The 13304-nt window shown below is 37.7% G+C and overlaps 1 protein-coding gene across 2 annotated transcripts in view; it reads right to left on the bottom strand.

Moving 5' to 3' along the window:
* NUP205 (nucleoporin 205) overlaps nucleotides 1-13304 on the bottom strand; it is an 80534-nt gene that overhangs the window by 37949 nt on the left and 29281 nt on the right. For both annotated transcript variants that reach the window (XM_024990699.2, NM_001130931.2), the window contains exons 14-22: nucleotides 12366-12416; nucleotides 11635-11844; nucleotides 7947-8046; nucleotides 7371-7508; nucleotides 6068-6257; nucleotides 4974-5094; nucleotides 2685-2766; nucleotides 2258-2422; nucleotides 1802-1926 (exon numbers count right to left, since the gene is read on the bottom strand). In XM_024990699.2, coding sequence (XP_024846467.1) covers nucleotides 1802-1926; nucleotides 2258-2422; nucleotides 2685-2766; nucleotides 4974-5094; nucleotides 6068-6257; nucleotides 7371-7508; nucleotides 7947-8046; nucleotides 11635-11844; nucleotides 12366-12416 — 1182 coding nt within the window. The remainder of the gene's footprint in view (nucleotides 1-1801; nucleotides 1927-2257; nucleotides 2423-2684; nucleotides 2767-4973; nucleotides 5095-6067; nucleotides 6258-7370; nucleotides 7509-7946; nucleotides 8047-11634; nucleotides 11845-12365; nucleotides 12417-13304) is intronic.

Genomic DNA, 13304 nt, shown 5'->3' with positions numbered 1-13304 from the left:
CAAGGAAAAGACAGGAAGGGAACACAAGGTAAAGCTTAAATACTTGCAAACATATGCTTGTCTTTCAAACAGCCTTGATATTATATTGTTTTTGACACTATAAATACTGAACTTCTCAAAACAAAAGTTATTCATATTAGACGTTAAGAAGATACAAGAACAGATGCTCCAAGATATGGGGGAGGTAATACTGCTCGAGGGAGAATGACAAAGAAAGTGAATTCCAAAAGCATGACAAACCACTCTCCAGGGGTTTGCCTGACACCCTTCCTAGTTTCCAAGACCAAGTAGGAAAACTCTCCACTGGTCAAGAGAAGACAGCAAAGACACAAGGCTCAGTGTCCGCTCTTCACTCAGACGGCCTTGTGCTGCTGGATGATAAGTGTGTCAGTAAGGCCCAGAGTGTTTCCCTTTCACATAATTACATTTATTCGTAAACAAGCTCTTCTTAGTGCTTTAATTTTTTTTCTGAAACACAGTGAAGTATAAACCTAGAGGTAAAGGATGCCTCTTTGGTTAACAACAGAGCAGTGCTTCTTGTTAAAAATGCAGATTCTGACCCAGATGGGCTAGAGTGGGGCCTGAAATTCTGCACTTAACAAGCTCCCAGGAGGTGATGCTGCTGATGCTGTTCCACATTTTGAGTCACAGAACATATGTATTAAACTGGCAATCTGTTGGTTTAGACGTGATTTGTTTGGCCGGTACAGTGTTTAGGAAAGTAGAGGATCTGACAAGCCAGGGTCTGCATTCCAACAGGGTAAAGATGAGCAGGGGCTGAGGAACAGGGTAGACAGTCTCCAGTCTGCTGGATTCTCCTCTCCCCCGGCCCCTCACCCCACCTATTTGTCTTAAATCTGGTTTTATTCACTTCTTACACCTGCCTAACTCCTTTAACCCAGATGATTAACCTTATCAATTGCTTCTACCTAAGTACATCAAAATCAGTAACACTGTGCTAAAATACACATCAAGTTTGTTCCCTCATTAAGGGATTCACAGGAAGACCGAGCTGTAGTACTGAGAAGTGAAGTTTGGAGAGCCAGAGGATAGAAGAAGACAGTAAAGAATAACAAAAAGAAAAATAGAAGAATAACAAAAATCCCCAGGTTACTAGAAGTTAATGACACATTTCTTACCATGAAAATGAGAATCAGGGTGTCACTTAAAATGAAAAATTAGTTGTATCTTATAAAGCCTAGTTCTTAAAATACTTATAATGTGAATAAAACAAGAAATAAAAGAATAAAACACAAGTAAAACAAACAGTTCTCAATAAAGTTTAACTTACATTAATTTGACTATCTATCTACCACCTTACATCCAGCTATATGTATAATGCTCATGGTTCTTAAAAAGTACTTTCACTTACATTCTTGCCTTCTCATTGAAGTCTCACAATAGCCCATTTCACAAATTTAAAAACTGAGAGAAGTTTCATGGCAGACCCAAGGTGACTTAGCTAGTTAAGGGGCAGAGACAGGAACCAGAGGTTTCTGACCCTAATCCACTTACTCTCTCCACCAAAAACAAACAACTTGAAACACAGCATCCTTGGAAAATTTCTGTATCAACTGGTCTAAATCCATCCCTTATTTTTCAAGAGATCAACATACAGGATCTTGTAGATCTATAAGATCTTGAGTTTGTGCTTTATGGATTTTACCCATAAATGAAAGACTGGTCAAATCACTAGATGAACTCATTTCAACTCAGTCCTACTGTGGTACTTGCATGTCTGTGATGGATTCGAGCATAAGCTTCTGCTCATAGGTGCTACAAAGTCCAGCCCTCTGTATACCTGGTAACACAGCTCAGCGAGTTGAGGGGATTCCTTCACGGCCAGTGGGCCTGTTCTCCCTTCAGTTCCCTTCTCCAAGATGTTCAAGATTGCGTGAAGGCAGGTCCGAGGGCAACCTAACACTCCTGCATGAAACCAAAAGAAAATTCAGCTTCTCTTTTCAAATTTTGGCATTAAAAACCTTAGAATACATTTATAAAACTTAAAGTTTTGTACACATACACTCTACTGTAAATATCGTTTCAAATACTGATACAGAAAATTTATTAAATACTAATTTTCCAAGGCTTAATTTATCTAGACTTCATCTAAATCCCAAAAAAATCAACCTGTCACATAATTTTTCATACATTATTTCTTTCAGTGAATTATCCCACGAGCTCAGAATTCAATACATAACCATTTAGCAACAAATATGAAAAAAAAAATAAATGGCTATGTGTCTTGTGGCGATACCTGGGTCTTGCAGGTTTGTGGTACTGACAGGTTTCTTTAATTCAAAGCCCAACAGGTAGAGAGCGAGATTGGGTGGATTGCGTTCCAGAGAGGTAATGAGAAGATTCAAGATGTGGATTCTTGTTTCATGACGGATTCCAGCTAATTTCTTTTCAAGTTCTGAGCCTAGACGTGGAAATAACACAGCAATAAAAAGTTACCAAGGGTCAAACTGAAAAATATAAAACTTGTATCTCAAACCTCAGATGTTTTCTTTAGCTTTAGTTTACTTGATTAGCTATTACATTAAGTTCAGATTTAAGAGGTTTCCCAAAAGTCTATTTACTGTTATGCTAGCAAATTCTCAAAATTACCTATGTCACCACTAGACATTCAACAGTTTTTTTATTTACATAAAATAAAAAATACACGTTAATCTAAGACATACCCTCTTCTAGACGTACAAATTCTTCTGTATCTTCACTATCCAAACACTCTACAAAACCAGCCATCAGCTTCTGACTTACACTCTGAAATCATATAAGGATTTTAAAATGACAAGTTATTAAAAGGTTCTAAGTATTAGAGAAACTATAATATGATATATAATTATAAATGCTTGGCTATAAAGACAAAAGGCAAATCTGCTCCAAGGAAAGTATTAGGTTTTAGCTACATTTTTAATTAATATAAAACTCAGTTCCTTAACTGAGTGCCATTTAGCTTGCTATAGAAATAAGTAAAGAGGACTTCACTGGTAGAGCAGTGGATAAGAATCTGTCTGCCAGTGCAGGGGACACAGGTTCGATTCCTGGCCCGGGAAGATCCCAAATGCCATGGAGCAACTGAGCCTGTGTGCCACAGCTACTGAACCCACGCTCGAAGGCCCATGAGTGGCAACTACCAGAGCCTGCACACCACAACTCCTGAGCCCACGTGCTGCAACCACTGAAGCCTGTGCACCCAGAGCTAGCGCTCAAGAGAAGCCAGCGCAATGGAAGCCTGTGCATCACAACGAAGAGCAGCCCCTCCTCTCCACAACTAGAGAAAGCCACACAAAGCAGAGCAACCCAGCAAAGCCAGAAGTAAATAAAGACAAGTAATTTAAGAAACAAAAACTTTTAAAGTTTATGGCTTTTAAAACTTGCTTCATTAATTTTCTTTCCCAAAGAATCAAACTAGTTTTTAAAAACAATAACATTAAATTGCTATTTCATAACCTCTTCATTATATACTCTATGCTATTGATCTTAACTAAAATATAAAATAAAATTCTCATTTTTTCTCTTTAGAAATGTATTACTTACACCAGTTTTATATTTTTGGGCTGAGAGATTAGATACTACTCTCTTTCCTTTAAGAACTCTATGTATGTGTGTGTGTGTGTGTGTGTACACACTAAGTCATGTCCAACTCTTTGCAACCTCATAGACTATAGCCCTCCAGGCTTCTCTGTCCATGGGATTCTCCCCAGGGATTGAACCCGTGTCTCCTGCTTGGCAGGCATATTCTTTACCACTGAGCTAAGTGGGAAGCCCTTAAGAACTCTAGCAGGATACTAAAACTGGTAATAATTCAAACTCGAACACCAATGAACTGAAAATCTGCATCCAAAGTCTTCTAATTAATTATGTGGCTTCATGAACTTCATCCAAAAACCAGATTAGACATCTAAAATTTACTATAAATAGTGGTTCTCAACCTGGGTGGTACTGCCCCTCTAAAAGGCCCTTAGAATTATATGAGAGCATTTTGAGTCTTCAGGACCAGGGACTGCTACTCAAAGACAGTGGCAGGGGACCAGGGATGCTAAAAGTCCTGCAATTTGAGAGACAGTTACGCTCAAAATGAAGATATGTCCCATTCAAAACGCCAAAAGAGTCCCTGTTTCAAAATACCAAAACCCAATAGTATTCGTCAACTAGCTAGAGCAGTAATTTCCAGCATAAAATACACAAGGGGAGGAATGTCTATAAAGAGAAAGAAAAATAACAGATTCTCCAATTATAGCTATTCAGTGAATAGAAAGAGAACTAGACTAAAAGAGGAAAACATCTAAAACACTCTACAGTGTATCAAATGAAGTGACACAACTGTGGGTCACCAAAAAGCCACAGAGGCTTCCCTGGTAGCTCAGTGGTAATGAATCTGACTGCCAATGCAGGAGACACAGGTTCCACCCCTGTGGAGTGGGAGATCCCCTGGAGAAAGAAATGGCAACTCACTCCAGTATTCTCGCCTGGGAAATCCCATGTACCAGGAGTCAGGCATGCTACAGTCCACAGGGTCACAAAGACTTGGACATGAGTTAGCAACTAACCAACGGCAAACAACAACAAAAAAACCACCACAAAAGCAGACAACTCACAGCAGTGAAATCAAAACTGCAGAGGCTCACTCAGCACAGAGGCAACTGAGGAAGAGTGAAACAAAGGATGCAAAAAACAGACAGAAGGCGCACTTACAAACCTCACCTGCCCTTTAACGTGCTTGTGGAAGCACATTAAACGGTCTCCTTAGGCCATACAGTTACATACTATAATAAGTATACATATTAAGAGTATCCCTGGGAATGGTATTATTGTCAAACACAAATCATAGCCCAGTACATGGTAGGCTTTCATCCATCATATACAAATATACTTACTCTCAGAATTTTCCCACACACAAGAATAAGATGTATTCTGGATGTACCAAAAAAATAATAAGAAAAGCAATAACAAAATCAGTTAGTTACCTGGTCATGTGTGAAATCTCCAACCAATTTTATTTGAATATTGGAATTGCAAGAGATACAGCAGAGGATCTTGGCACTTTCAAAAGCCAATTCTGGATTAGTATTGCCATGATACAGGTATCTTTAAAACAAGAAAACATTTGAGGATCAATGTGATGAAATTTTTGCTTCTTACTATACTCAATACAGAACATTCACAACCAGGGCTCTCCTACCCATACTGCACTTTTGGTAAGTTAGACAAAGGTTTCCCCTTCTATCAATAACTAGATGTAACCTGTTATGGGGGCTTCACCAGTGGCTCAGTGGTAAAGAATCTGCCTGCAATGCAGGAAACACAGGAGACTTGGGTTCAATCCCTGGGTTGGGAAGAACCCCTGGAAGAGGGCATGGCAACCCACTCCAGTATTCTTGCCTGGAAAATCCCACGGACAGAGAAGCCTCTTGGGCTACAGTTCAGAGTCGCAAGGGTCAGACAAGACTGAAGTGACTGAGCAACCTTGTAATGGGTTGAATGGTGTTTCCCCAAAATTCACATGTTGATAGCCAAACCCAGAATGATCTTATTTAGAAAGAGTCTTTGAAGATATAATTAACCAAGTAAAGATGAGACCATTAGGGAGAGCCCTAATTCAATGACTGATAGCCTTATAAAAAAGGGAAAAGTAGACACAGCCACACACACAAGGAGAATGCTATGATGTAAAGCTGAAGGCAGAGACTGGGATGATGTGTCCATCATTTACTGAACACTAAGCACTGCCAGCAAACGACGAGAGGCTCAAACACACACAATGAAAAGTTTGCTCCCCAGCCCTATATTCCCCAAACATCCAACTTCCCTACAGGAGACAATATTAAGATTTCGTCATTTTATACTTTGAAATATTTAGGGCACAAAATAAATTAGAAAGAAGAAAAAGAAATTACAAGGTTCAGAGTCATTAAAATCAGAGTCGCAGAAGAAGACAATAATAAAATGAGACCAAAAAAATGCTTAAGTGATGCCTTACAGATCTGATCAGATTTGGACATCAAAGTTAGAATGCCATCTGATTCACGTCGTCATTTCTCTACCTACACAAGGAACTCACCTGGCAATGTTCACCACATTATCTGCCTTCTTGGTTCTGGGATTGATTCCCTGTAATAGCTGTTCTAAAGGAGAGACGATCAGAGCCAGCTGACTCTCTCTCAGCAGATCCATGAAGAGGTTTTCCTTCTGCAGAGTAAGATTGAGAAGTGCAAGGCAATGCTGCACTGCTTTCTCCAGGTGCTTCTTTCCTACAGAGCAAAATCAAAGTTAGAGAGTTCTACACGAATCTCAGAAACTCAGAATCAATTCTCAGGAAAACAAGAAAAAGGGGAAGTTCCAGATTCAAAAAGTCCTCAAGTCTTCAAACCTTTAGCAGTTAACTTCACAGAACTGCTCACTCAGACAAGTCACTGTAACTGTTGTGACTCAGATTAGTTTAATGCAATGGCTTCTCAGTAATTTTTCCTGCATTCTTTCCCTAATTATTTAGAACAGAGTTCTCAGATGGGAGTGAGTCTGGCCCCAGAGGACATCTGGCAATATCTGGAGACTTTTGATTGTCACAGCAAGGGATGCAGTACAGGCCTCTAGTGGGTAGAGGTCTACAACACACAGGACAGCCTCCACACTAAAGAATTATTCTGCCAAAAATGCCAGTGGTGCTGAGGCTGAGAAGCTGATTTAGAATAATACATAACCACCGTGGAAAATGTGGAAAACAAAGAGGCAGAAAATATGAACAAGGGCTACATAGAGTGCCACCATTCACACTTAAAACTCATGGGCTCTGGAGTCAAATTACCTAAGTTCAAATCATAGCCTTGACCCTGGAGAAAGAAGAGAAACCCCTTCATGCATCGATTTCCTTATTCATTAAATGGAAATAATATCATCTACCACACAGGCCTTTCATACAGATTAAATATATTAATACATGTAATGAGCTTTTAAAATTGCCAAGTGCATAGTAAGCACTTAATAAATAATAATAACTTATAGTAATAGTAAATGAAATTTATTGAACACCACATACCACACACTATAGTAAATGCTTTTACAAATACAATGGAGAAAACAAAACAAAAAGTACTTTAAATTTAGAGATGTTACAGTTGTAAGAGAGAACTATGATTACCTACCAAAGACCCTGCAATAAGACAGTTATAATGAGAGTCTCTGTATTTCAGTCTGCTCTCACTTTTAATTTACTTTCATGATATGACTCACTAAAACAACATGTAGATACAGAGGAAATCTTATGGTGAAAAGAAGTTCAGAGGTCATCTACTTCAAAGCTTTAATTTACACACGACAAAAACAGCAAAACTGTTTTCAAGCTATGGCGACATTCAGGCACATACCAGGGAAAGGAGCATAGGTATCAAGCTGTTTAACACCTTCCTCTAGTAAACTAAGGGCAAGCTCCAACATGGGTGACTCATTCAGAAGGTGATACATCAGACTAAATCCCGGCGGCTTATAGGCTATTATTTCTTCTCCTAAATAGAACATAACATAGTCCAAGAGATGGTGAATTAGTATTCTTGTCACATCCTTTTTATGAAACATGAGATTTGTAAATTAAATAATATCTAAACAAATGAAGCAAGCTTCAACTTAGAGACAGTGACCCAAACTATATACAATGGTTATTTCCACAAGGGCTGATCTGCACATAGTAGTTGGTTCACATGGTACACTGATATGTAACTCATTAATCTGTAGGCAATGTTCTTACTCTTTCATTCGGTGAAATTTTACTTTATTTTCTCTTGCTTAGAACAATCAAAATGACTAAAACAATGTAACAAAACACATAAAATTATAATTTAGTTTATAACCAGAAGTAATTTACATCTTATGCATAGTAACTTATAAATTATAAATAGGTTTATAGACAGCTGACACTTTGTTTGAAAGTGACAGAATTAAACTACCTTGTAGTTCCACAAACTGATCCACAAAATCTTCAAGTTGAGGTTCATAATCTCTGAGCAATTTATAAAACACCTCCAGAACAACCTCAGCAACTTCCCACTACAGAAAGACACAAATATTTCAGTAACAATAACAGTTCAAGGTGATAGACTGGGTAACTTTTTCATCCCTCTCACTTTCCTCCAGAAAATGTGTGAAGCCCCTTTTCTACTTTCTTGAAGCAATATAGAAAGCCCAATTCATTCTGCTTTGTTTTGCTAAAGGACAGTGGACTGGTTAGTTTTTCAAAGTAAAACAGGTATAAAAAAATTAGTAAAAGAAACATTTCTACAGCAGATATTTGAGCTTTGATAACAAATCTAAAGCACCCAATATCTATCCATATAGGGTTCCATTTATAAATTAAAATTTATAAATTTAGTTCATAAATCTACCTCAATCTATAATGAAAAACCATCACGTTTGAACACTTCTCCAAAAGCGTCAAACATTCAGTTTCTCTAAGGATCTCAGCTGGACAGGATCTGAGAAAACATCTCATCAACTCTTATTCTGCAGGTGAAGTAAGGGAAGCTCAGAGCACTGAATGATTTCCCGAGACCAGAAAGCTTGGCAGCCAACATGCTGGAGGTCCAGCCCCGCACTTCTAATTCCCAGAGCAGTGTTCACAGCTCTAGCCAAAGTTAAGAATCACTGGTAGGCTTCCTCCAAATGACCTCATCTTTACCTCTTTGTTTAAAATGTTTTTAAAAGCTATGTAACACTAAGGAAAAATATTTATGCCAAAGGGAAAATATACTGTACAGACATAACTGTACAGACAGTAAAATTAAACTGTTTAAAAATATCTACTACATAAAATTTTAATAAGGCTGAGTCTAGTAACTGTAGACAGTGGTTTTTAAAATTATTACTTTAGTCATTATTTCCACTGCATATGATTTTATCAAAGCAGATTTTTAAAACTAGGACTATGACAATCTTAATTTTAAATTATTTTAATTACTCATTTTTCTCTATTTTCTAAGTTTTCCAAAATCATTTAAATAAAAAAATGTTTATCACCACATGATAATGGACTTTAGGATTACTAAATATATATGCTGCCTCAAACACTGTTTATATTTATTTCTCTCAATCCAAAGCACTGTTTTTGTGACAAGCTAGTGTTCTAAAATACAACAACATAAATTAAACCTAAAAAAGACTTTCTAGTGAAATAAATTCAAAAAATTGAGGGAAATTTTCTTAGGGTAATATGTTAGGAAATCATTGGTAGCTGGAAGAGAAGCAGTGCTAGAAATATAAAAATGCATGGGTGAAAAATACTAAGCACAGAAAATGAGTGGCTTACTAAAGCTCTAAATCCTTAGGTCATAACTGACCTTTTTAAGAAAAAGCAAGTAAGATATTTAAAAGAAATGCCAAGAAGTATCAGAACATTTTGTTGAAGAGACTGCAATTGTTAGCATCCATTATCCATCTTAAATGACTTTTATTAATAAGGCATGACTGCTACTAATGCTTTCATCCAATAAGGAAATACATGTTAATGTTGCCTTTAGTGAAGAAGGCAAAGGCACCCCACTCCAGTACTCTTGCCTGGCGGATCCCATGGACGGAGGAGCCTGATGGGCTGCAGTCCATGGGGTCACTAAGAGTCGGACACGACTGAGCGACTTCACTTTCACTTTTCACTTTCATGCATTGGAGAAGGAAATGGCAACCCACTCCAGTGTTCTTGCCTGGAGAATCCCAAGGACGGGGGAGCCTGGTGGGCTGCCGTCTATGGGGTCGCACAGAGTCGGACTGAAGCGACTTAGCAGCAGCAGCAGCAGCAGCAGCAGGCCTTTAGTAAAACATATACCCCTGTTGGTATTGATTTTTAGCCACATGAGAAGCAAAACTTATAAAGCAACTGACAAAAAATAAACTTCAGCTATCTGGGACTAAATATTAGAAACTAACTATGTCCAATAATATGGCAATGAAAAATAAGCTATACGAGATACAAGTAATGATTATGCAGTCATTAAAAAGACTCTTCTCAAAGAATCTTTAATAGCATGAAAAAAATCCTCAAATACTATGTTTAGTGGCCAAAAAGGGATATAAGCTAATATCACTAAATGTTTCAATTTAAGTAGATATGCAAAGGAAAAAGAATAAAAGCAGTTATCCCTTCCTTTGGTAACAAGATTATGGGTGATGTAATTTCTTCACAAATTTTTCTGTATTTTCCTAATTTCCCAAAGTAGCATGAACTAAATTATTTTATAATCATTAATACAACAAACAAACCCAACAGGTTCAAAAACGGCAAACTATAAAAACAAACTAGAAATGTCCCTGTAAGGTATTCTGTCCGCGAGGGTATTCTGTGAACCAATAAACAGTATTATAGACTAAAGTGAATTACGTCAGAACCTGAAAGGGTCTCTTACACAGCTTAGTGGTTATGAGCTTAGATCTGGAATCGGAGTCCTAGGTTCAAATCCTGGTCCTGGACCTTAGGCAAGTTCCTTAACCTTGCTAAGCCTCCATCTGTAAAATGGGAATATTAATAGTACCTGCCTCTCAATACTATTATAATTACATAAGATGATACATACAAAAGCTCAGTTGTGAGTGTACTACGAGACCAAATATGAGCATAAATGTCAGTGTTCCCTCGGCCTCTCTCCAAGGCTTATATATCTAATGAACCACAGTGTGCCTTCCCACTAAGCCAAGACTCCACAACCCAGAAGGGCTACTTACTAACCAATATTAATTGATGTGCAAGTTAAAACTTATTTCAATCCTTAACCTAAATCATCCCAATAAAGGATAGTGTATTTCCAACTGCCAAAGGTATATCATTTTTGGTTCAATTTTGGTCAAAATTTGTTCAATTACGGATTTAATGACTATGACTTCATATCAATTAAATGGTGGTGATGGTTGGTGATTCAGTAGTTAAGTCATGTCCTACTCTTGCGACCCCATGGACTGTAGACCACCAGGCTCCTCGGTCCCTGGGATTCTCCAGGCAAGAATACTGGAGTGGGTTGCCATTTCCTTCTCCAGGAGATCTCCCCAACCCAAGAATCGAACCCAGGTCCCCTGCACTGCAGGCAGATTCTTTACCAACTTAGCTATGAGGGATGCACACATTTTTTTTTTTTTTGGTATAACCAGACTCAAATCTGAAAATTACATGAGCAAACTGGGAAAAAGTTGAGAGAAAAACTAAGAACAGAAATTTAGAAAACAAGGACTTCTGAAGATAAACTAAAGAAATCAAACTTACGTGGCAAGGGTACTTATCCTGCTTTGAGCACGAGATGTGTTCTTGAAAATGCATAACCCTCATTTCTTAAATTGTACTGTATTTTATAAAGCAAATAGTAACACTCTCCCCTCTTTGAGACCATGATCAAAGCATCATCATACAAAAAGCCAGCAGTGTGCTTCTCTGTTATAAATCAATTAAATTACTGATCACTAAAGAGTCAGTGCTTTGGTTTTAATGCTTGAATGTATTTTTTAATACATTTAAACCAATCAGACAATGGATATGTCAGTGTAAGACTATAAATTTTACTTTCAAAAGCTAAAATGAATTTACAGCATCTCATACCTCTAATAAAAGAAAAAGCAGCAATAAAATAAATAAGGAGACAAAAGTTTTTCTCTGAACATAACCTTTTCAGCTGCTCTCCGGTAAGCCCTTGTACGGAATCGGAGAAACACAGAATCTCGCAGGAACTGCAAATAAGGGTCAAAACCAGGGGGCCGCAGTCCAGCACCCAGATTAGAAGGAAAGGAGCTCTCCACCAGGATACTAATTAGCTGGCAAAAGGCGCGAGTTAAAGGGTATTCTTCACACCGGGATTCTATTTCATTTAGTTCCACCTTCCAAAGAAAAATAAAGGAAATTCAGTAACATAAAACCACTAGCTTTAAAGTGCAAAGCATTTTTCAGACTTTAACTCATTACTACCGGTATACTATCACACTCAAAGACCCACAAAGACATTACCATTTTTCTATTTAAAGGTAAAGATACAAAAGTTAAAAACAGATATCAAATGTTTCTTTTAAAAAAAAGAGGAAGGGGGCATAGAGAGAAAAAAGGAAACTTAAACAAGTAAATTCACACTTCACAGCTGACCCAAGTAGCCAAATTAAACTGAGTTCAAACCAAACTTTCAGTCTTGATGGCTGCCACTAACATACTTTTCCAGCTCTGAAACCAAAAGTGTTTTGATCTCTTTCATAAAGTTTCATCTACATTTCAACACAGAAAATCCTCAAATGAAAACACATCAAATTTGAAAACTACAGAAACTTAATACGGTAAGAATATATTTTTCTTAGTCTTTTAATCATGTGAATGCATGACTATAGAATTTAAACTAAAAGGAAACTTTTACCTCAATACCAATAGCTTGCCTCTGGCTTGGAACCCGAACGGTCTGCAGTATCTTAAAATAATAAGAAGAATGTGCTGTTAGCAGCATTCCTCATTGATCAGTGAAAATCAGTGGCTTTCAATAATATAATAGTCACGTACATCACCCACCACATCTGTACGTCTTAGTGTCGATCAGAAATGACAACCGAGAAGTCTCCAGTGAACTTTCATGAGCAACTGTGTCCACATTCAGGGAGAACTTCCAATTACTTGGGCTTCAGAAAACTGGTAATTTCTTAAGTGCACACAAGATGTATTTTCAACAAATTTATTCTCAGATATTTTAGGCATAAACCTTAAAAGGATTTATGGGATGAAATCTCACCAATGTTCAAGACACTAGTCTTGTTCACAACCAGCCCTACTGTTGGCACCAAAAAAACAAGAAGTAAATTTGTTAAGAACAGGTCTCTTATGTGAACAGAAGTTTTGGGTTAAGAAGTTCTGTCCTGACCTTGCTGGAGGCATAAATAGTCTGGTATATAATAATTATACTCAATGTCAATACTTTATTTTTTGCAAATTCCACTATTAGGTGTAATCCTCTTTAAGGAAAAAAAAAAGCCTTATCTAAGACAGAAATGTCTAAACCCAATCACACATATCTCAGGAATAAAGAAGCACTAAGCACTCAGGACTGACAGAATGTGGTCCACTGGAGAAGGGAATGGCAAACCACTTGAGAACCCCATGGACAGTATGAAAGGGCAAAAAGATAGGACACTGAAAGATGAACTCTCCAGGTCAGCAGGTGCCCAATAAGCTACAAGACATCAGTGGAGAAATAACTCCAGAAAGAATGAAGAGACGGAGCCAAAGCAAAAACACCACCCAGTTGTGGATGTGACTTGTGATGGAAGCAAGATCCAATGATGTAAAGGGCAATACTGCATAGGAA

The sequence above is a fragment of the Bos taurus genome, chromosome 4 (genome assembly GCF_002263795.3).
Source record: "Bos taurus isolate L1 Dominette 01449 registration number 42190680 breed Hereford chromosome 4, ARS-UCD2.0, whole genome shotgun sequence".
NCBI classification, from domain to species: domain Eukaryota; kingdom Metazoa; phylum Chordata; class Mammalia; order Artiodactyla; family Bovidae; genus Bos; species Bos taurus.
Note: the sequence above shows the minus strand (reverse complement) of the source record. Positions and strands in the feature narration are given on the sequence as shown.